We start from the raw sequence: 23,583 nt of genomic DNA, 5'->3' as shown, positions 1-23,583 counted from the left end.
TTAATTTCACTTTATGCCTAAAAACACACCCATGATTAATTAAGACAATTAGTACATGGCTTTTGCAAGTTTCAGATGCGCAAGGTGTACTTTTCCCATCGTTACGATAGCAAAGACATACTGACACACACTGAATTCGGCTATACAATGCACAATTGACAGCTCAACTATATATCGCAAAAATAGGGCCAGTATTGTTTAAATACCAATAATTATTCAGTAACTACTGTGAATTATGAATTATTTAAAAGGAACTATTAAGTATGATTTACTTTATTTGATATTTACTTGCAAATATTCTAATTCAAATTATTTATTACCCACTCTAAGAGCTCTATCTTCTATCTACATCCTGTGCAAAGAACTTCAACTTCAACATGATGCTCATTGATATCTTACACCCTGCAAACGGACGTTTTTCACGTCTTGTGTCCACGGCATTTAAATAGCAATGGAGCTTACAAATATATATATCTACGCTGATGGGTGTGTTGATCTGTAAGTGAGGTGTGTTCAGGTAACTTTCTGGTATATTGTTATCTTATCAATGGAAAACACGGGTGCAACACTGATTGATTATAACCCTGACAACAGTCAGCAGTCAACACAGGCAAGCCGCACACACTCGGCGTTACACACACAAGGATACACAGCGAGCAGACCCAACTTTTACATCAACAATAAAATAACATTGCTGTTCCCATAAATGACCAACTGCGCCGTTAAAATAGCAATCCGCCAAAGTCAGAGCATGCCTGGCTCTTAAAGGGAATGGCCAGTGATGTGCTGATTGGTTAATTTCACGTTACACCTAAAACACAGCCATGATTAATTAAGAGAATTTGTACATCTTTTGCGAGTTTCAAGCCGCGCAAGGTGTACTTTACCTGTCGTTACGATAGAAAAGACACACTGATGCACCGTAAATCAATCCTAGCGATGATGGCTTGACAGTTGACCAATCTAGCTCACCTATAGATTGCTAAAATGTTTCAATACTAATAATTTTTCGATAGCCACTATAATTTGTTCTTTATCTTATTTATTATCTACTATGAAATGTTTGTTGTTATGAATTATTCATTTGTGCTTACTGTTCCAAACATTATTCCACACATTAATTACACATTAATTTTATATCATCCTAAGATGTACACACAAACACACACACAACTCACAACTCACAACTCTTCTTATCCCGTTTTCACAGTTCTCCATCACTCTTTTTCACACCATCACATCACAGATTGACAGAGAGAGCAAGAGTCAAACAGAGAGAGAGAGAGAGTGAGAGTATATGACGGGTGGTGTAACGGCTTGACACTGGTTTGCCTGAGGGCAGTGTGTGTGTGTGTGTGTGTGTGTGTATTGGAATCGGCCTCACTGACTCATCGCACTTACATCATCAACCCAGACCAGAAAACAAAGAGCTTCAGACACATATCAATACCACAAATACCACACCCACACACACACACAGAAAAATGCAAAATAAGAAAAACACTAAACATTTTATGATATAATCATATTATAATAAACCAATAAACTGCATAAAACCTCACAACTGACATCCACTGACACACACACACACACACACACACACTCTCTCACACACACACACACACACATACACAAACACTCTCTCACACACACACACACACACACACACACACACACACACACACACACACACACACACACACACAGTCACACGCGGAAACTCCAACACAGAGACTCAGTGAACAGACTTTGCTCTGCATGCAAATCATATGCAAATCAGGACCAATCCTGGCATCAATTCCCAAAGCTGCCTTTGGATTACATGCAGATACAGAAGTGTAAGTGCACGTGTCCTGCAGAGTCAAACACCATCATACACACACACACCTTAAAGCATAGCATGCTAGTCCAGCAGGTGCTGAAACACACACACACACATGCGCACACACATACACACACACACACAAACTTGTTCTTTCACAGATCCAGGAAAAGAACATGCAGTGAACAATTTACCTAACAAATTATGCAGTGAATAATTTATTTGTAAGAAATAGTTCTGAATTATTTCTAGGGCAGGGCAGTGGTGCAGCAGGTAGCATCTTTGTGCCTGGGCATCAAACTGGTTCTGGCAACAATGAGTGCTGATTGGCTTGTTTTCTAATTGGCTGGCATTCTGGTAACTAAATGTTGGTTGTCTGGCATTCTGGCTGCTGAATGGGGATTAGCTGGTATGCCCTCTAACCAAGGGCTGAGTGGCTGGAATTCTGGCTACTGAGTTGTGATTGCTTGGAGTTCTGGCTACTCAGTGGGGATTGCATGGAATTCTGGTTCGTAAGAGCTGGCTGGCTGATCAGTTTCTTGGATTTTTGCATTTTTTGAAATCTCGAAAAATACATTACACAGCTAGAAAATATTGTTGGAATGAAATGTGTAAATGCAATGATTACAATATTGGGTCTAAATGATATGTTTATTGGGAAAACTGTACAAATGAGGCTTCAGTAGCCTGCTGTAATCCTCTAACCTGGATACTTGACACAGTTCACTGTACAGAGGCATACTTGTTCTGTAAGAACATCCTGAAGAAAGAGCTCTTCAAAAAGCACTTACTCTCCAAACACCTCTAACTAACTACCTTCTACTACCAGATCAGGAGAATCTCTCACTATCTTTAATAAACTCCTGAAGACAGAGCTCTTCAAAGAGCACGTACTCTCCTAACACCTCTAACTAAATACCTTCTACTACCAGATCAGGAGAATCTCTCTCTATCTTTAATAAACTCCTGAAGACAGAGCTCTTCAAAAAGCACTTACTCTCCAAACACCTCTAACTAACTACCTTCTACTACCAGATCAGGAGAATCTCTCACTATCTTTAATAAACTCCTGAAGACAGAGCTTTTCAAAGAGCACTTACTCTCCTAACACCTCTAACTAACTACCTTCTACTACCAGATCAGGAGAATCTCTCACTATCTTTAATAAACTCCTGAAGACAGAGCTCTTCAAAGAGCACTTACTCTCCTAACACCTCTAACTAACTACCTTCTACTACCAGATCAGGAGAATCTCTCACTATCTTTAATAAACTCCTGAAGACTGAGCTCTTCAAAGAGCACTTACTCTCCTAACACCTCTGACTAACTACCTTCTACTACCCCTAGCTAGCTACCCCTCCTCCTTTCCTCCTCTATTCCAATATTATCTTTCTGGCCTTCTTAAGGCCCTGCTAAAGGTTTTTATGTTTTGCCTTGGATTTTTATGGTGTTTATTTCTTATGTACCTCATTATTTGTAAGTTGCTTTCGATAAAAACGTCCACTAAATGCAATATAATTTCAAACAGAACTTGGAATTGCTGTTGCTTTGCAAAAGAAGATAAAAGGTAACTGGCTGACGGACATTTTAGATGTCAAAATATCTGTGTGCATTGGAGAAGCATTTCTAGCAGTCAGTGATCTCTTACCAAGAAGTAAACTACTGTATTTTTTGCACTATAAGATGCACTGAATTATAAGGCGCACAATCAGTGCACATCTCAAACATTTTCTTGTAAAGTCAAACGAATGCTGAGTGTTAATCTACACAGATTTCTCTCCTAATAACGGCTTATTTGTGTGAGTAAAGCTTAGATTAAAAAAATTTACTAAGGCTAGGGGCAGCAGCATTAGTATTAGCGGCTAACTGCTAGTGCTACCCACAGTTAACGGAAGTAAATGCTGCCCGGCAGCGCTACACTGAGGATCCCTGAGTGTTCCAGTAAGCATAGGGTGATATTAGCTTGCGGTTTGTCCCACGTAGCTTATTTTATCACGGTAAACATGCGGGCTACAGTCCGATATATTCACCTCTGAATGGTAAAAGAGCTAGGTTAGCAGCGTTAGCGGCTAAGGCTAATGTTGCTCCAGCAGTCCAAGCCATGGTTAACAGCAGGCTACAGGGTGATAATACTTGCCTCTGAATGGCGAAAGAGCTAACGATACAATTAGCAGCAAATGCTAATACTGCTCCAGAGAAATTTCACTGAAACTCCTGTTTAATGCTGTACTTCAGTGGAGTGGCTTTACTGCTTCTTACAACCTGACTGTTTAAACTCATACATAAGGTGCATTGGATTAAAGTTAGGTGCATTTTTGGTCAAATTAAAAGTTTTTAAGTGAGGCTAATAGTGCAAAAAATACGGTATCCTTACATATGTTCCTGATACAAGTTTTGCACAAATCCAGGTGCATTATTTTTGTCAGTGTAAAGCGTATAAAACAATGTGAAACATTTGTCTGCCACATTTTTCCCATTCTGATGGTTAAAATAAACCTGTCCTAAAGATGCTGGCTCGACCTGTCCACATGGCTGTATGCATTGCACTGCTGCAACAATGGTAGGCTGATTAGATAATTGCATGAAAGCGTGTGTGTGTAGGTGTTAATAATAAGGTATGGACAGCCACATTACTGCTCAAATGGAAAGTACAATATGTTCCCACCAGATGGGTCAATAAAGTCAAGCCAGGTCAACAGAAAATCATTATAGTATAGCGACTGAGATGTTTCCACTCTCAAAACTCCTCTACAGCACCTCCAGTCTGGATCAAATATCTGAAAAACCAGGCTGAGGTTACATCTCTGTGAGTGTGTATTAGTATGTATGGACATGTAGACGCCGTGTGGTTCTATGTTTGCAGCTCCTGAATCATAAAACACTTCACAGGAAGGTCACGTTTACATTGAGGGCAGGGTCGGAGGGTCAGCAGTTCCGGACCTTTTTACAATCACACACACACACACACACACACTTAAACCCCATTGGAAATTTTTTTCAGGAGAAATGAAGCAGATCTCTGTATTGTGTATAATATAAATAGTGGTGTGCAGTGAGGCCCTTCTATATATAGGTGACAATAGGTGCATGTAAATCATTACATAATATTTAATCAGGAAATATATATATATATTATAGTTATTGTGAACGATAAGCATATATTTAATAAATTAACTAAAATAAAAAAATAGCAACTAATTCAAAGCATTAGTCTGGGTTTTTTTAGTTGCTACGGGACTCTTATCTGACTGACAGCTGTTCTAACCAATCAAAACTCCTCCTCCGTGTCTGCGTGCCCCTTCTGCTGATTTTTTTGAAGGGTGTAGTAATGAGTAATGAGTCTGTTAGCAAAGTCATAGAACAATTTAACCAATCAGAATAATGATTTTCACTACGGGGGCGGGGCCATGGCTATCTAACCCCTTCTCAGAGCTGTGATGAAGGTGTTGCACATTGCTTAGTCATAAACGGAGCTCATGCTGGATTAATTCAATAGTTCATCATGGAATTGCGACTGTAAATAAGAAAGATTGTCGTGTTTAATTAAAAAGCCTTTTTAAAGGCTGTCCTTCAATGTGAAACTAATTCAAAAAAATATGTCGTCTAACTGAGTTTTTGTGTGTACTTAATAGGGGTGTCACGATTCTCTTAATCCTCGATTCGATTTTATTTCCGATTTTAGGGTCACGATTCGATTCAAAATTTTCTCTTTTTTTATTATTTTTTTACAGCAGAGAGGTCTATGCCAGTTTTAGATTAGTATATGGTCAGTCATTGATAGATACTTTATTGATCCCTGGGGGGAAATTCTTGGCATCCAGCAGCAGGTTACACAATACACAAAGTTAAAAAAGATAAAATATAAAATGTAAAGATACATATAAATACAATCAAATAAGAAATAGAATATACAGTGTAAATGTACAGTCTTCGTGTGTGTGTGTGTAATGGAGATGGAGAATGGAGGTAGTGCAGTTGAACACAATAGACAGTGAACACCAGTTGATGTGCATAATGTGAGGATAACTGATGTCAGCCAAACAGAAAGTGCAAATACAGTTATATAATAATTTAAATTAAATTAAGCAGTGCAAAAGATACGTAAACAGTGCAAAAGATACGTAAACAGTAGATGAATTAACTAGTGAATGAACTACTAGTGCAAAATATGGTAGAACTATAAAAAGTGTTCTAGGCATCAGCAAGTCTGAGAGTGTGTCCATAGCTGGGGGTGTGTCCATGGTGTGGCCAGAGTGGCCGGAATGAAAAAGTTTCACAGAGTCTTTAGTTTGCTGTGCTGAGAGGAGTTGAACAGTCTTATGGCCTGAGGAACAAAAGACTTTCGGAGTCTGTCTGTGGAGCAGGACTGGGACAGCAGTCTGCCGCTGAATGAGCTCCTCTGCCTGGTGATGGTGCTGTGCAGAGGGTGGTGAACATTGTCCATGATGTTCAGCAGCTTGCTGAGGGCTCTCCTCTCTGCCAGTGGTGTTAAGGACTCCAGCTCTAATCCCAGCACAGAACCAGCTTTCCTCACCAGCCTGTCCAGTCGTTCAGCATCCCTCTTGCTGATGCTGCCTCCCCAACACACAACAGTGTAAAAGAGGACGCTGGCTACCACAGACTGGTAGAACATCAGGAGGAGTTTCTGGCAGATGTTGAAAGCCCTGAGCCTTCTTAGGAAGTACAGTCTGCTCTGAGCCTTCCTGTAGAGGGAGTCAGTGTTCACTGACCAGTCCAGCCTGTCGTCCAGGTGCACACCAAGGTATTTGTAGGATTTGACCACCTCCACGTCGACCCCCTCGATGGAGATTGGCCGCTGAGCAGAGGGCCTGGACCTCCTGAAGTCTATGCACATCTCCTTGGTTTTGGAGATGTTCAGCTGCAGATGGTTCATCTTGCACCACATCACAAATTCCTCAACCAGGGTTCTGTACTCCCTCTCATCACCATTACGCACACATCACCATTACGCACACACATTGGTTTGATTCATCAAATTTACAATATCTTATTTTAAAAGGTGGACTTGATATAAGTGATGCAAAGTGATACAAGTGATCTGTAATACACCACATTAGGCATTAATGGTCAAATTTAAATAATTTAATAAAGATATATATGTAGTGCCACCTAGTGGCTTTTTTTGGTAGCAGCAGTGTGCACTATTAAAACAGCAATGTGCAACATAACAAAATAAATAATACAAAAATACAGGAACAGTCATGTAAAAAATAATAGAACAATTAGAGCCTTAATAAACTGAACTCTATCCTACTATAACAGTTAAACACGAAAAATAAGATTTGAACCCTGAGAATGAAAAAAAAAAGTTTTTTTTCTTTAATAAAGATATATTATCAACTTTATCTGAGAGAAAGATGCTCCTTAAGGTACCAAAACTATTAACATATTTGAGGCTAGACAAAACAACTTTTTTTTATATATATTTTCAGGTTTTTCTTTAAGAAGATGAGAATGTCCACATTCTCTGGAGAAAGAGCTGCTCTTTCAGCACTCACAATGTCCGCGGCATCGGCTACAGTGTGCTGCGCCATTTGCGCAGCTTAGAGGGAGGGATAGTCCATCCTCTTTTTGACTTCGATCCTCGAGACCATGACATAATTTCAATTGATTTCGATAAAATATCGAAATTGTGACACACCTAGTACTTGTTTTGGCTGCTCTGGCGTACTGTCGTCATACAAATGAGTGATCTTGGTTGAACAGCGGTACTTGCAGGAACATTAAGCACTGATTGTTGTGGCACTGATGATATTCTTGTAGTTTGTAGCTGTGTTTGTGGGCGGTTAATGTGTATTAAGTTCCTATAACAATATATATATATATATATATATATATATATATATATAAGTCAAGACAGAGAATATATGAATATGTAGTTATTGTAATATTCATCCAACGTGTATGTTGGCGAGGGTGTGGTGTTGCCGAAGGGGTACCCACTAGATTAACTGCACACCACTGATAAATACTTATAGAGAATTTGCAGTATGAATTAACCACAACTGAAAAAAGACATTAAATGACATTAAAGGTGGACACACCTGTACTTACTTACTGTACTTACAGTGCTCTCAACTTTTCCTCCGTTAGAGAACTTCCTAAACTTCAGGCAATGACTCAGTGGCAATTAATCTTATCCAAATGCATTTGTGAATATTATAAATAATGTATTATACTCCATTACAAATATAAATAATTCAAATTAGTTAAGCTTTACTTTGGAGGACACAGGTAGCCTGTCTCAATCTTGCTTAAGCTTCCCTCACAAAAACACACACACACACACACACACACTCTCTCTCTCTCTCTCTCATTGCTATCCTCATGAAGGTTTTCACCTGATTTATGCTTTATAGTTGCTGAATGCTCGACAATCCACCTCTCACTGAAGTTGCGGAAGTCTCCTTGATGGCTGCCAATTATGTACAATATCCCCTAAATCGATTTTTTTAGAGCAAGAGAGAGAGAGAAAGAGAGAGAGACTTTGGGATGTGATAAACCTAAACGTTTAATGTCTTTAACCCTTGCCTTACCAATCAAGTCTCTTTGTCGTCAATTTTCTGCTTGATATTAAACACCTATATCTTCAGGAGTTCATGTTGGACGAGAAACGATACTGAAAAGCTGTATTTCTTACTGTAATAGGAAATATGCTTAAACATTTAAATGCTTATATATTTAAATTTGACGTTAAAAGATGAATATAAGACAAGAGATTAACATTTCAGCTTTTATTTTCGCGTATCAACATCTGGATCTAAGACACAGTGTAGAAGATTCCGAACATTCTGTCTGAACCCACCCATTTTTATTGTGAGCAAAAGTATTGAACCTGTGCGTTTATTGAGACTGTGCGTTTATAGTTGGAGGATTAACCAACAAAAAAACAGAGAGCTGTGAGAGTCTATGGGTGAAAAACAAGCATCTGTGAAACTGAGAGAAGTAGAAAAATCAATCAGACCCATTAGAGCACAAATATATTGTTTATAGCCAGATCAACTGTTTGGAAAGTCCTGAAGAAGAAAGTCGTCACTGGTGTACTAAATATTAAGTATTGAACCTGTGCATTTATTGAGACTGTGCGTTTATAGTTAGAGAAGTAACCAACATAAAAATCAGAGAGCTGTGAGAGTCTATGGGTGAAAAACAAGCAGCTGTGAAGCTGAGAGAAGTAGAGAAATCAATCAGAACCATTGCAGAAATATTTCCCACAGCCAAATCAACAGGCAAGAAAGTCGTCACTGGTGTACTAAATACAGTGGTGTGCAGTGAGGCCCTTCTAACCCTTCAGAGAAGGGGTGACAATAAATGCATGTAAATAATGTCATTTTTAATGAGGAAATATATATTATAGCTATTGTAAGTGTAAGAATTTATTTTATAAATTAACAAAAAAAAAACAGCAACTGATTCAAAGCATTAGTCTGTGTTTTTCAGTTGCTACAGGGCTCTTATCTGACTGACAGCAGTTTTAACCAGTCAGAGCTTTTTAAAATGGCTTCTGCCCCCACATGACTGCGTGACCCTTCTGCTGATTTTAAGAAGGGTGTAGTAATCAATCTGTTAGCAAAGTTGAAGCAAGTCTAACCAATCAGATTCATGATTTTCACTACGGGGCGGGGCCATGGCTGTGTAACCCCTTCTCAGCGCTGTGTTGAAAGTGTTAGGCGTTGCTTAGTCATAAACGGAGCTCATGCTGGATTAATTCAATAGTTAGAGAACTATCACGGAATTGCGGCTGTAAATCAGACAGATATTGTGTCACATCATATTAAAAAGCCTTTTTTAAGGCTGCTCTTTAATGTGCAACTAAATCACAATAATAGGCCACCTGACTGGTGAGTTTTTATGTGTACCTAATGTTTTGGCTTCCCTGGTGTCCTGTACACATACAAATGAGTGATCTTTGTTGAACGGTTGTACTTGTAGGAAAATTAAGCATTGATTGTTGTGGTCTATTGTATACTTTTGTAGTTTGTAGCTGTTGTATTTGTGGGCTGTTAATGTGTATTAAGTTAATATAACTATAAGTCAAGAGAGAGAATATGTAGTTATTGTAATATTTATTTATGTGTTGGTCGGCTGGAAGGAGGGGTAATGGGGGGGGTGGTTGCAGAAGGGGTACCCACTATATTTGCTGCACGCCACTGACTAAATATAACAGATGATAAACAGGTAGACAATGGAAATCCACAGCAGTTGATTAGATTAGATTAAACAAAACAAAACAAAAAAATTAAAAAAAAGCGAATGAATTAGCTGGTATCCAGACATTAGTCTCATTGCTCCAGTGTTATTTTTGCCAGTGTGTGTCACTTTAATGACCTATCTTTAGGGACTAAATTAAGTCTCCCCCCCCCCCCCCTTTTAATGACTCTTCTTGTTTAATATTATGATAAAAAACTCCAACAGAAATTAATATGCCGTCGCAGCACGTCGGCTACACCGTTCATATCCGCTTACGCGTGTGTAAATGTCATTAGTGACATGTTCGCCTGAGTCAACATGATCAGCATCTGAACTTCAGACTGACGTGTGTAAAATAAATGTCTCCCATGTGGCAGAGTTCAATTTAGGCAGCAGACGCTGTAGGATCACGGCTGTTCGGCCCGACCCTCCCGACACTCGGATCAGTACCGCTTACAAGTGTAGGACTGAACAGGACTCGGACTGAACCGCACAAGGCTGGCCTTTTCCAACGATATATGAACACTCATGTCATTTGCACTTCGATTTCTGTCAGCGTGACTAATGAACGCTCAGTCTGTCCCTCAGAGCCTCCAGTTCCTTCACTCATCACTATTCTCCTGTGGAGAATTCATCACAGCCTGACTGTTAAAGTGATCAGATTTACCCAGTTTGTCTCTCTCACCCGGAATAATCTCACTTCCTAAGTGAGTATGACGCACTGTTATTTATAAACATGGAATAAAGTCTTGGCAGAGTTCAGGCTCCAAGATGGTTCGCTATAAGCTGACACATAGTTGAGAAGACATGTATAAAGAATTAGAGAGACTAGAGAGTATATCGGTATAACATAATGTAATATATCAGATAGTATTTAATATACAGGGTTTAGACAATGAAACTGAAACACCTGGTTTTAGACCACAATAATTGATTGTGGTGACGGACAGTTCTGGTGGAAACAGGAGAGTTGAGGTGCACATTGAATTCTGCCGTGATTTGATCAGCCGTGGTTTTATGTGTTTTGGACACAATCGGGGTTAGCACCCGAGCATCCCTTTCAGACAGTTTCCTCTTACAGCATCCACAGTTAATCCTGTTGGATGTGGTTGGTCCTTCTTGGTGGTATACTGACGTTACCCTGGATACTGTGGCTCTTGATGCATCACAAAGACTTGCTGTCTTGGTCACAGATGCTCCAGCAAGACGTGCACCAACAATTTGTCCTCTTTTGAACTCATAATTATGTCACCCATAATGTTGTGTGCATTGCAATATTTTGAGTAAAACTGTGCTCTTACCCTGCTAATTGAACCTTCACACTCTGCTCTTACTGCTGCAATGTGCAATTAATGAAGATTGACCACCAGGCTGCTCCAATTTAGCCATGAAACCTCCCACACTAAAATGACAGGTTTCATTGTCCAACCCCTGTATTAACCATATAAATAAGAATATATTGATTCTAAAATAGTCATTGAATTAAGCCACTATTGTATGTACAATAAGGTGTTGAACAACCTTTTTAAAATAAGTGAAAAGCAGGAAATGGGAAATTGATAAATGGTAAAAAGTATTACATTTAAATATTTAATCATAACTGCTGTAGACCATCACAGTTAGTTAATTCATTCAGGATTCATTCTGTCCACAATCCAATAAAATCAAATTAAACTACACTACATGTTTGCGCATATTCAATATTTCCCCAACCTTTTCTGGATTAAAGTTGGGTTTAAATTGCCAAAAAACTAAAGAACTGTGCTTAATCAGATCAAGTCTATGATATAAGGCTGCAAAAAAAAATAGTTCCATTTTGATTTCAAGTTGACCTTAAAACACATCAAAGCCCGAGACAGCCACAACAAAATGGGAGTGTTTTCTGCGCTCCGACCCTGCTACTTATTTTTCATGAGCTGAATGTTCATGAATCAGCCGCTCTGAGGCAGGAAAACCACTAAATGCACTTTAGAGTTTTCACCCCAGAGCTGGAGCGCTGGAAAGCTGGGCAAACTGATCCCAGATCTGCAGGCGTTTGGTTTCAAAGCTCTGCGGTGTGCTTATGTGCTGTGTAAGACGTACGGGTTTTATCTGTGTGTGTGTGGCGTGGTGGAGAAGGAGACATGCTAGGGCAGCAAGACAGTATGTGTTTTTTGTGTGCATGTTTTGCTACCTTTGTGAGGACCAGATGTCCTCACAACCATAGTGAAAAGTCATACTTTGTTGGTTTATGGGGACGTTTTCTTTTTTTTTTTTTTTACAAAATAATATACTTTAATTAGAAAAGGGTAAAATAACATACTTTTTGGTCTTTGAGTTTAGGGTAAGGGTTAGGATTAGATGTAGATATGTACTATAGATTAGCTACAGTTGGTATTAACATGTGGAAAAAAGGTCCTCACAAGAATAGCAAAACCAAGTGTGTGTGTGTGTGTGTGTGTGTTTGATTACAGTGGGTAAATTGGAAATGGATGGTATCTAAATAAAAACACACGCGAACCTACGCCTCCCACAGTTTTAGCGGCACAGCAAATGTACATAGCATTCTCCCAGCAAACACACTTAGACACACACACACACACTGTGTATTGGTGTGTGTGTGTGTGTGTTTGTTGGGGGGATTGGATGCATTTATCCCTCTGGGAGAGCCGTTAAATGTCCCCATAGCCGCTTACTGTTCAAAATGTGGATGTGATGGGTGGAGGGAGGCGGATATAATCCCACAATGATATAAATACAGACACATGCACACACACACATAGCTCATTCAAATACCACTCACAGTGGTAGCCCACATGGGACAGGTGCACAGGTGTCTTTATAGCTCTTATAATAACAGTGAAAATCATAAATCTGTCAGGAATCAATTGCTATTACGTAATGGACATGCATGCTATCTGCGAGTGTCTGAGAAATATATATATATATATATATATATATATATATATATTTATACAGTATTTCACTGTGTTGTTGGACGTGTAGGCGGTAGGAAACCTCTCCAAATGGTCCGTAGGTGTTTCTGTAATACAGCCTGTCTGTTTTCATTGCACTTTAAGGAATTTGAGAAGAAGCAGATCAGTTATGACCTCTCTAAGCTTCTCCAAACGAAAACAAATGCTCCCACAGCTGGAGGTGGACGCTAAACAGTTCCATTTACTCTGTAACAAGTGTGATGGACTTTTCTGAGTGGTTTAAATGCAGATGCTTTCACTTCCATTTCAAGTGTGCCATTGAGGAAATCGTTTTACTCGTTCCTTTTAAATCATGAATAATTATCTCCCGATTCATTTCTGGGTTTATTTTGTGTGACTGCAGTTGACAATTACATGTTTGCTCTTTATAAGTATATTTTTGTGGTTTGTAGTTGTATTTGTGGGCTGTTGATGTGTATTAAGTTCATGTAACTCAGTCAAGACAGAGAATATGTAGTTGTTGTAGTTCTTATCTATATGTTGATTGATGGGCGGCCGGGGGTGGTGGTGCTGTGTTGGGGGGGGGGGGGGGTGTTTTCAGAAGGGGTACCCACTATATTCACTGCACGCCACTGGTATATATTATATATCATGTGGAGCAGCATGTAATTGTGCTTGTACATTTCCAACAACACTGTTATCTATAAACATCTATAAACATGGACTACAGTACAGTATACTGAAGAAGCCTGATGTCTGGATGTTAGCTGGTGTATATAAGCTGTCTGTGATGTCTCTGTGTTAATCTCAGAGTTTACACTGTTTACACTGCTCACTGTGTATCAGACCAGCACTGTACGAACCGACGATTACAAAGCTCATCAGACTGAACACACTGTCCAAACCCACCAGCATTCCTCTCTCTCACACACACACACACACACTTCCTCTGGTTTCATCCTGCAGACTATGCTAATATTATTACAGTCATGTGGGCACTGTAGAAATCATCTCAGTAATGATGGAACAAGGGTTTGGAGCCGTTCTCACATTTACACAGACACACACACACACACACAAATGGCGCTGTAGGCATACATTCTGTGGTCTACAATAAAACCAAACCCAGAGTGCGTTAAAAAAAAGTATTTGTGTTTTTTATGTAAGCGGTTCCACCCTAATAACTTTACCACCCTGCCTTCTTTTCTATTTCTTTGTTTGCATTAACTTTTGGCTGAACGTTATTTATTTCGCTAAAGCGGATTCTGTGGAAACTTTGCCAATTTAATTTCCAGTCCGCAGCAAAACATCCACTTTCCATTCAGCTCAAGGAGATGTTCAGTGCATGTACACTGAACAGCGTCGAGAGGGGAAAAAAAAAAAAAGGGCGAAAGTATTTAATCATTTAAAGTGGGAGGATTCAATCATTTTAAGTGCAGTAGCTCATGCATACTTGGCCTGAGATCATCTGTGCTCAGAATTAGCTCTAAAGCCACTGGAAGTCGTCACGCGGAGACAGTCGCCATAAACAAACTTCTCTACTATTTAGTTCCAGATATATGGAGCTTGGCAGGAACACAGACTAGCGCTGGACGTTTGAAAATGATGAATGTGTGTGTGAGCAAACTTTATTGGCAAAGATAGTCCAGGAAAGTTCCTTCCTACTTAGGGATTTTATTTATTTATTTATTTTTATTTTTTTATTACAGGCAACTCAAAGATGAATGGATACATTTAAGAATATTAGATCTCAGCCCTGTGGCCAACTTTACTTCCGCAAATCAGAAAAAGTTGGAATAGAATAAAAAAGCACTCATTTAAAAAATGTAGTGTTTCTTACCACTTTCTTACTGGTCCATTTATTTAATTGCAGACAGCATGAACCCAATATATTTCATGTTTTTTCTTTTCTCAAATTAATTTAATTTATTAAATTTGTACATTCCCGCATTTTAGCCCTGCAACTCATTCAAAAAAAAAAAAGATGGGGACAATAAAGCTTTTTTGCACTTTGTGAGATTGCTATTCCGTCTTACATTACTTACTGTGATGAGTTGGAGGCAGGATGCAAATGCAAAAAAAAAAAAAGCTTGGAAACCAGCTTTATTTTTTATATAATTCAACTAATTAAAGTCATATGAAAACAAACAATGCAACAAAGACAATAAAAGTGCGGTTAGAAAACAAGAACTAACAAACACCAAAGTCGAACTCAATAATAAAAAAAAAAACATTAAAGAAAACAGTACCCTTCCAAAAGCATTTGAACAGTGAGGCTGATCCCTTTTGTTCTGCTGTAGACTGAAAACACTTTTGTTTGTCATTAAAAGATTAATATGAGAAAAAAGATCAATATTTCAGCTTTTATTTACTACTTTTGATGATTAAGCATAACCATCCCAGAATAAGCAATGCAAGCTCAAGCCATGACACTACCTCCACTGTGTTTCACAGATGAGCTGTTTATGTTTAAGATCATGAGCAGATCCTTTATTTTGCCAAACTTTAGTCTTTCCATCACATTACTTAAGGATTCACCTTTGTCTCTTCAGGCCATAATCAGTCCACAGGCTTCTCTCTGAACTTCTTGGTAAATTTAAGCCTGGTCTTCCTGGTATATTCTCCTCGTTAATAGTGGTTTTCATCTTCTGGTGAAGTCTCTGTACTTTTGTTCATGAACCATAGTGTTGAGAGAATTTTTGGGACGAAAAGACATTGGATTTAAACTGATATGTGAGCTATTCACAGCATTCGCACACAACATTCTGTACAACCGTAGCCAGAAATAACTAATTAGTGGGAAGGGTTTTAAAAGGTCAATATACCCAACAGTCTAACTGTTGTATTTTTTATTTATTTATATTTATTTACCTACTCATTTCCCTTTTTTCTGTTTCTCTTTCTGCAGGTCCAGAGACCTTCAACTCCAAGTCCTTGGCCCTCCAGGCTCAGAAAAAGATTTTGAGTAAGATGGCCACCATGGCAGTGGCCAACCTCCTGACGGATGACACCAGCAGCGGTATCCTGGACGAGCTGTACAAAGCCAGTCGCGAGTTCACCAAAAGCAAGAAGGAAGCACACAAGATCATCAAGGACGTCATCAAGATCGCTCTGAAGGTGGGCATCCTCTACCGGAACCATCAGTTTGGGCCTGAGGAGCTGGAGACCGTGGAGCGCTTCAAAAAGAAGATGAACCAGGCAGCCATGACGGTGGTCAGTTTCTACGAGGTTGAATACACCTTTGACCGCTCAATCCTGTCTGAGATGCTCCTTGAGTGCAGGGACCTCCTCCATGAGCTGGTGGAGAACCACCTGACAGCCCGATCCCACGGCCGCATCGACCACGTCTTCAACCACTTTGCAGATGTGGAGTTTCTCACTGAGCTCTACGGCACCGCCGAGGATTACAGACTCTCTCTGAGGAAGATTTGTGATGGCATAAACAAACTCCTGGACGAGGGTGTACTTTAGCCAGCATCTGTTCCTCTTCTTCACTTTCTCTCTTTTCTCTGCTTTGCTGTAAAAAAAAATGGACCAAGAAACATGACAGGAAGTGTCAAGAACCTTTTACCCTAGTGACTTTAAGGATGTTTTAAAGTGCAAACGGCTGTTAAAGCTAAAAAAAAAATCTGTGCCAACTGTTCCTTTACTTGGGAGGGTAATAGGTCTTTAGATTCAGTAGTGTCAGTAGGTCTGTCAACCCCTTATGGTCAGTGTTTTTTTTAGATTTTAGAGGATCATGTTTCCTTAAACCTCTTTGGTTTAAGTCCCTTAAAAAGAGTCAATGGTTCCTCAGACTCAGCAGATTCAATAGGGTCTATGATTCTTCAGATTGAATAGAGTCAACCATTCTCCAGATTTAAAAGAGTCAATGATTTTCCAGATTCAATAGATTCAATAGAGTCATAGATTCTCAAAATTCAACAGAGTCAATGATTCTCCAGATTCAAAAGAGTCAATGATTCTTCATATTCAAAAGGGCCAACAATTCTTCAGAATCAGTAGGGCCAACTATTCTTCAAATTCAGTAGGACCAACAATTCTTCAGATTCAGTAGGGCCAATGATTTTTCAGTGATTCTTCAGATTCAATAGAATTAATTGGGCCAAGATTCTTCAGATTCAGTAGGGCCAACGATTCTTCAGATTCAATAGAGTCCACCATTCTTCATATTTAAGAGTCAATGGTTCTCCAGATTCAACAGAGTCAAAGATTCTCCAAATTCAAAAAAAGTCAATGATTCTCCAGATTCAATAGAGTCAATGATTCTTCATATTCAAAAGGGCCAACGATTCTTCAGATTCAGTAGAGCCAATGATTTTTCAGTGGTTCTTCAGATTCAATAGAATTAATAATTTTCCAGATTTAATTGGGCCAATGATTCTTCAGATTCAGTTGGTCCAACACTTCTTCAGATTCAGTAGGGCCAATGATTCTTTAGATTTAGAGGGGCCAATGATTATTTAGATTCAGCAGTACCAGTGATTCTTTAGATTCAGTGGGGCCAACGATTCTTCAAATTCACTAGGGCCAATGATTCTTGAGATTAAGTAGGGCCAACGATTCTTCAAATTCAGTGGGGCCAGCGATTCTTCAGATTCAGTAGGCCCAAGGATTCTTCAGATTCAATAGGGCCAACGATTCTTTAGATTCAGTAGGCCCAATGATCCTTCAGATTCAGTAGGGCAAATTATTCTTCAGATTCAGTAGGGACTATTCTCAGACTCAGTAGGGGCTTCTCAGACTCTGGAGCAGACAATTACTTTTCCTTAGACCGAGTAGTGTCCGTAGTGCTTTAGACTCGAGAGGAAGCCATCAATCCTCAGTCTCATTAGGATCAATGGTTCTTTAGACTCAGCAGGTCTAATGGCTCCTGATACCTAGAAGCTTCATTGGCTGTGGTCCCATGTCTTGGCAAGTGAAATCATCCTAAATGTAGGGCTGCATATTTAATTGTATCGTCTGTCATTTTTATGATATTGGCTTTTTGCCATTTTTATCATTCTCTATATTTAGGGTGATTTAACTTACCGAAATATTTTTTGCAGCATTCTTTCTCTCTATCTTTCCCTCTCTTCTCTTCTCTCGCTTCTGGTACTGGACTGTACTTTTATTATTGTTATTATTATTATTATTCCTCTGTCCTGTCCTTTCCTTGAAGGAGAGATGGGATATCACAATGCCTTGATGTGGGTGTATACAAACCTCTGTGTGTGTGTGTGTGTGAGGTGTGTATGTGTGTGTAAGTTCGGAAAGAAGCCCACTGTTGTGATTACCTATTTTCATCATGTGCACTGTACAACATTGCCCCCTACCTATTCCTCAACAATGGCACAGCAATGCAAACATACGGCTGTATTGATGTAACACCCCAGATTGGCGCTGTGTGTGTGTGTGTATGTGTGTGTGTGGAAATACTGAAAAACTGAAAATAGACCTGTTTGAGAAGTCAATCCAGCATGAAGAAGAGTTTCACTGATCTGATTGTTCCAGTTGCTTTGAGAGTCCTTTGGAAATAAGGCCAGTACTTTCCCCAAGGCCAGGAAGCGCAAGCCAAAAAAAAAGTGGAGTGCACCATATAGGCTTTAAATATACACTCTACACTGCCCACTTTATTAGACACACCTCCCTTGAGTTCCACTCAGCGGACACTTTATTAGAAACACCTAACTTGTACGTCACCAGCTGGCCACTTTATTAGAAAGACCTACCTTAGAGCACCACAATATAGATGTTCAGGTACAGACTGTAGCCCAGCTGTTGCTGCATAGTTCCTAAGCTTTCCTTTATCTCATTCATTATTAAACCAAGACTAGGAGCCCTATTTTAGTGATCTATAGGCAAGTCGCCAACCATGCACCGCACAGCTTAATTTAGGGTGTGTCGATGTGTCTTTGCTATCATAACAATGGTAAAAGTATGCCTTGTGCAGCTGCAAAAGAGCAAAAGGCAGGTACTAATTCTTACTATTAGTCATGGGTGTGTTTTGGGCATAATGTGAAATAAACCAATCAGCTTGTCACTTGCAATTCTCTTTAAGAGCCAGGTGTGCTCTAACTTTGGCAGGTTGGTATTTTAAATGCACAGTGCTTCTGCGCTCATCAACAGAGGAAACTGACCTGCTCATTTGAAATGTGAAGTTGCGTGAGCAAGTCATTTATAGGAACAACAATATTATTTTATTCTGTATTGTGTTTATTGTTGATGTAAAAGTTGGGTCTGTGCACTGCAGCGCACCTGTGTTGTCAAGATAGCAATGACCGTCTGACTGTTGATTGTTGACTGTTGTCAGGGTTCTAATTAGTCAGTGGTGCACCTCTATTTTCCATTTCCAATATAGCAACAAGCCAGAAATTTACCTGAACACATTTCACTTCCAGACCATCACATCCATCAGTGTAGGTACAGCTCTGGAAAAAAAATAAATAAATAAGAGACCACATTTAAATGATGAGCTTCTTTGATTTTACCAAAGTGGATTCCTCTGTAATATAATCAAGAGGAAGATGGATGATCACAAGCCATCAAACCAAACTGAACTGCTTGAATTTTTGCACCAGGTGTAAAGGCATAAAGTTATCCAAAAGCAGTGTGTAAGACTGGTGGAGGAGAGCATGCCAAGTTGCATGAAAACTGATTTAAAACCAGGGTTATTCCACCAGATATTGTATGATTATAATAAATAATCTAAATGACAATTTTTTGTTGGAATTTGGGAGAAATGTTCGTAGTTTATAGAATAAAACAAAATGTTCTTTTACTCAAACATAAACCTAAAAATAGCAAAATCAGAGAAACTATTTCAGAAACTAAAGTGGTCTCTTTATTTTTTCCCGAGCTGTATATTCGTAAGCTCATTTGAGACATGCCTATTTTTTTTATAAAATATTAAAAAATAAAAATGACTTAATACCTAGAAAAAAGAATGATAGTAAACCTTTTTTTGTGCTACATATAAAATAAAAATCTACAAAAGGTTTCCTACACAATGTTAAGACCCCTTTAACAACAAAGTTATAGCACGGCCATGCTGAAATCTGACTGTTAGAGATGGTCCAATGGTTTTGTTAAAATAAAAACTGTACAATAGTACAGTTGCCTGCTAACGTCAGTATGTTAGCACTAAGCTAATGCTAGCACATATAAACATTTTTTTGTGTGTGTTTTAGATCATGAGTTTTATCTCAAGTTCGTAACAGACACTAGTTTATGTAACGCTAATGCTGTCAGTTAAGATCCAGAACTTCCAGAAGGACTACAATGGTGTTGTTTTTTGGATGAAACTGGTCACACCCACTTATATTGTGAAATCAAACTGCGATTGGTTAAAACAGAATAATGTTGTTGTTGATTCAGTAGCAGTGTATAAAGAGCCTGACCTCTTTCAATTTCTTCCATTATACCAACAATGACGAGAAATGGTAGAGGACATTCCTGAGCAGGTCCTTTTTTAATTTAATATTTTATAAAGTTAAAGAAAAAGTTAGATAAAAAATTATATTAAAAAAGTTTGGGAGCATTTTGAACAAACCATGAAATAGCATTATTTTGAGGTATTCTCCATTGATTGTGAATATGATTTCTGCCAAGAGTTGTTTGTCTTTTTGTACAGACAACTCTAACCAGACACCGCCAGTCTTGATCATTAACATCCACTGTGCTGCATACTGCGGGTGGTAATTCCAGGTTTACTTCTGACCTCACTCACAAGATAACACCTTGCAACTTGTGGGCATTTCCAAGCCATCCCTTGGAAAATGTAACGCACGATCTGTTTACATCTTGCTATTCCATGATTTTTGGCATGTGGGTGTACCTAGATACCAAGCCAGAATGCTTCTTTTATGGTTGAGTAAGCATCACGCTAAACTCTCTTTCTACTATTAACTATGCTTTTAAATCTTAAGCCCTATCTGGACCGGATTCATTTCTCAGGGGGGACGTCTGTGAAAAATATCTCGCACTTCTACTCTACTAGTGATAAAACTCCTGCATCCGGACTGCAATTAAAAAAACATGAGGATCAGTGACTTTTTTTTTTTTTTGGCGTTCAGTAGCTCCTCTATTTCCACTCGCTGTTGTGTTTTTACATGGATCTCCGTGGAAACGCGGATAGCTATTTAAAAATAAATAAATAAATGAAATAAAATAGCCATTTTATTAATAGTTCAGCAAAAACTGTAGATAATTCAGCCTGTAATTTTCTCAGAGTACTTCTGAGAAAAACACATATATGGTCGTTCTGGACTGGAATAAAATAACAGAGGACCCCCCCCCCCCCCCCCCCCCCTATAAAAAAAGAAAATGACCCTAGAACCCCCCGTGAAACTATTCCTGTCCGAATAGGGCTTAAAATGCTTTTTGGAAACTGGAACCAGGTTTATTCCACAACAAAAAATAAAAATAAAAAATGCTTCAAGCAAGGTGTTTCTGATAAAGTGGCCAGCAAGTGTACAGGCATATTAGTTTGTCTTATTAATCAAACACACTTAAAGCATTTACTTCCTAGAGATTTCACTTTCACACCAACACCATGTTCCTCTGCAGTGTGTGCACGTGTTAAGTGTGCATGTGTGTGTGTGTGTGTGTGTGAGTGTGTGTGTGTGACTTCACAAGCTCCAGTATCGTAAGCCCAGGGTGTACCTGCACTATCTTTAATTAAACATTCTTTTTGAACTTGTCTGAGTGTCCTTTGGTCATTTGAGATCGTTTGGATTCTGCTAATTAGCCACTTAGGTCAAGTACTGTGTCATGCAGAGTTAGCGCAGTAATGGCCAATGTAATTAGCCAGTGACTTTATGAGGTGCCCTCTTTGCGGGGCGCACATCTTTGTGACACATCGGATGAAGATCACAGTGTGAATCTGTGATCTATAATCATCTCTTAATCTCTTGATGATGCTTTCTGAGGCCGTTTCTTCCTGCAGCCATCAGACTGTGCAATTCCTAATGATTTAAGTTAATTATTCCCCATGAATAATTGATTATAGCTTGATATTTATTATATTCTTTATTTAACTGACTTATTTGCACATTTCTGTCACTATACCACTCTTTTATAATATAATACTCCACTGTAAGTTTGTAAATGTAACAATATATATATATATATATATATATATATATATATATATATATATATATATATATATATTGCATTTAGCACATTAAAGCTGTAAACTCTGGATATTTTCAATTGTAAAGATCTAACTTAGTGTGTTTTTACAGTCATTATCAATACAACATATTTAGATTTCATACAAACACTATGTAACACTATGTAATTCAGAGATTTACTCTGGAATGAACACATTACAAATATAGAGGAATGTTATTAATAGTCAGAGTCAGTAATTTTCACTATTTCCTACATTTCATAGAGTTTCCTTTGAGAGGGGGTTGTGCTGTCTGCAGTGCTGCCTGGTTGAGTTGAATTTATTTAAGTCTGTGTTTTTAACATTTGGAGATGGTTTTAATCATTTTAACATTTCAACACCTTATTTAAGTACTGTGTTTTTCGCACTGTAAGGCGCACCATCAATAAATGTCTATTTTCTGGTCTATTTTTATAAACAAGACATATTATATACAGATAATAAGGCGCATTTTATGGGACACTAGTAACTAGTAGTAAGAATAGGGGTGTCGCTATGTTTTCTTTCTACATTCAGCTAGGCAAAGTTAATAAACAAAACTGTAATTATTTAAAAAAAAAACAATAGATGATTCAGAAAAGTGAAATGAGCGCTGGATGTTAATCTACACAGATTTCTCTTCTAAAAACTGTTTATTTGGGTGAGTAAAGCTCTTTTATTTAGTTACAGTAAGCTTAGATTTACAGATTTCCACTATAGCTGGAGCATTAGCATTAGCAGCTAACTGCTAGCTGTTAGCGGCTAATGCTACCCGACAAAGCTACACTTGGGAACACTGAGTGTTCTGGTAAGTCAGGGCAATATTAGCTAGCGCCCGATCCCATGTAGCTTGTTTTAATAAGGTATATATGGTATATGCGCAGCCTACAGTTTGATATACTCACCTCTGAACAACGAAAGAGCTAGTGCTCAGCACTGTTACGCTAACGCAACGCTAACACTCTAGCAGTGCTATCCAGGGTTAGCAGCAGGGTACAGGCAGATAATACTCGCCGTGTTTAGCGCGGTTAGCAGCTAATTCTAATACTGTTAGAAAACTAAACTAAACTAAACTAAAACTCCTGTACAACGCTGTAATTAAGTGAAGTGGCTTTACTTCTTAAAACCTGACTTGTAGAATTTATACATAAGGCACACCAAATTAAAAGGCACACTGTCGATTTTTAAGAAAATTTTAAGTGCGCTTCAGCCTATAGTCCGATGGACCTCATTCTCTCACCTTAAGTCGTGACCAGACTTTTTTCTTTTTTTTTTAACATGCTGTCACCTTAGGGGCTCCGTAATATAGCAATTAATCTGGGAAAATATGATTTCTGTGTAGTCTGACGATAAAATCTTAAAACTTTTAGGGCCAAATGGCACAGTATTTAAATAATGGCTTTACACTATTTACCCCCCACTAACAGTATTGTGGCTGTAATTTTCCATTCTAATAAAAAAACCTTTCAGCTAGTTGTTGAAGTGTATCAGTGGAAATATGC

At 38.6% G+C, this 23,583-nt stretch overlaps 1 protein-coding gene across 2 annotated transcripts in view; it reads left to right on the top strand.

The window, feature by feature from the left end:
- Window positions 1-21,223, top strand: part of tnfaip8l3 (tumor necrosis factor, alpha-induced protein 8-like 3) — a 94,126-nt gene extending 72,903 nt beyond the window's left edge. For both annotated transcript variants that reach the window (XM_022687000.2, XM_022686999.2), the window contains exon 2: window positions 15,857-21,223. In XM_022687000.2, coding sequence (XP_022542721.1) covers window positions 15,919-16,419 — 501 coding nt within the window. In that variant the 5' untranslated portion in view covers window positions 15,857-15,918 and the 3' untranslated portion in view covers window positions 16,420-21,223. The remainder of the gene's footprint in view (window positions 1-15,856) is intronic.
- The last annotated feature ends 2,360 nt before the right edge of the window (window positions 21,224-23,583 follow it).

Source organism: Astyanax mexicanus, chromosome 9 (assembly GCF_023375975.1).
Source record: "Astyanax mexicanus isolate ESR-SI-001 chromosome 9, AstMex3_surface, whole genome shotgun sequence".
NCBI lineage: Eukaryota > Metazoa > Chordata > Actinopteri > Characiformes > Acestrorhamphidae > Astyanax > Astyanax mexicanus.
This window is presented reverse-complemented; position numbering and strand designations above follow the sequence as displayed.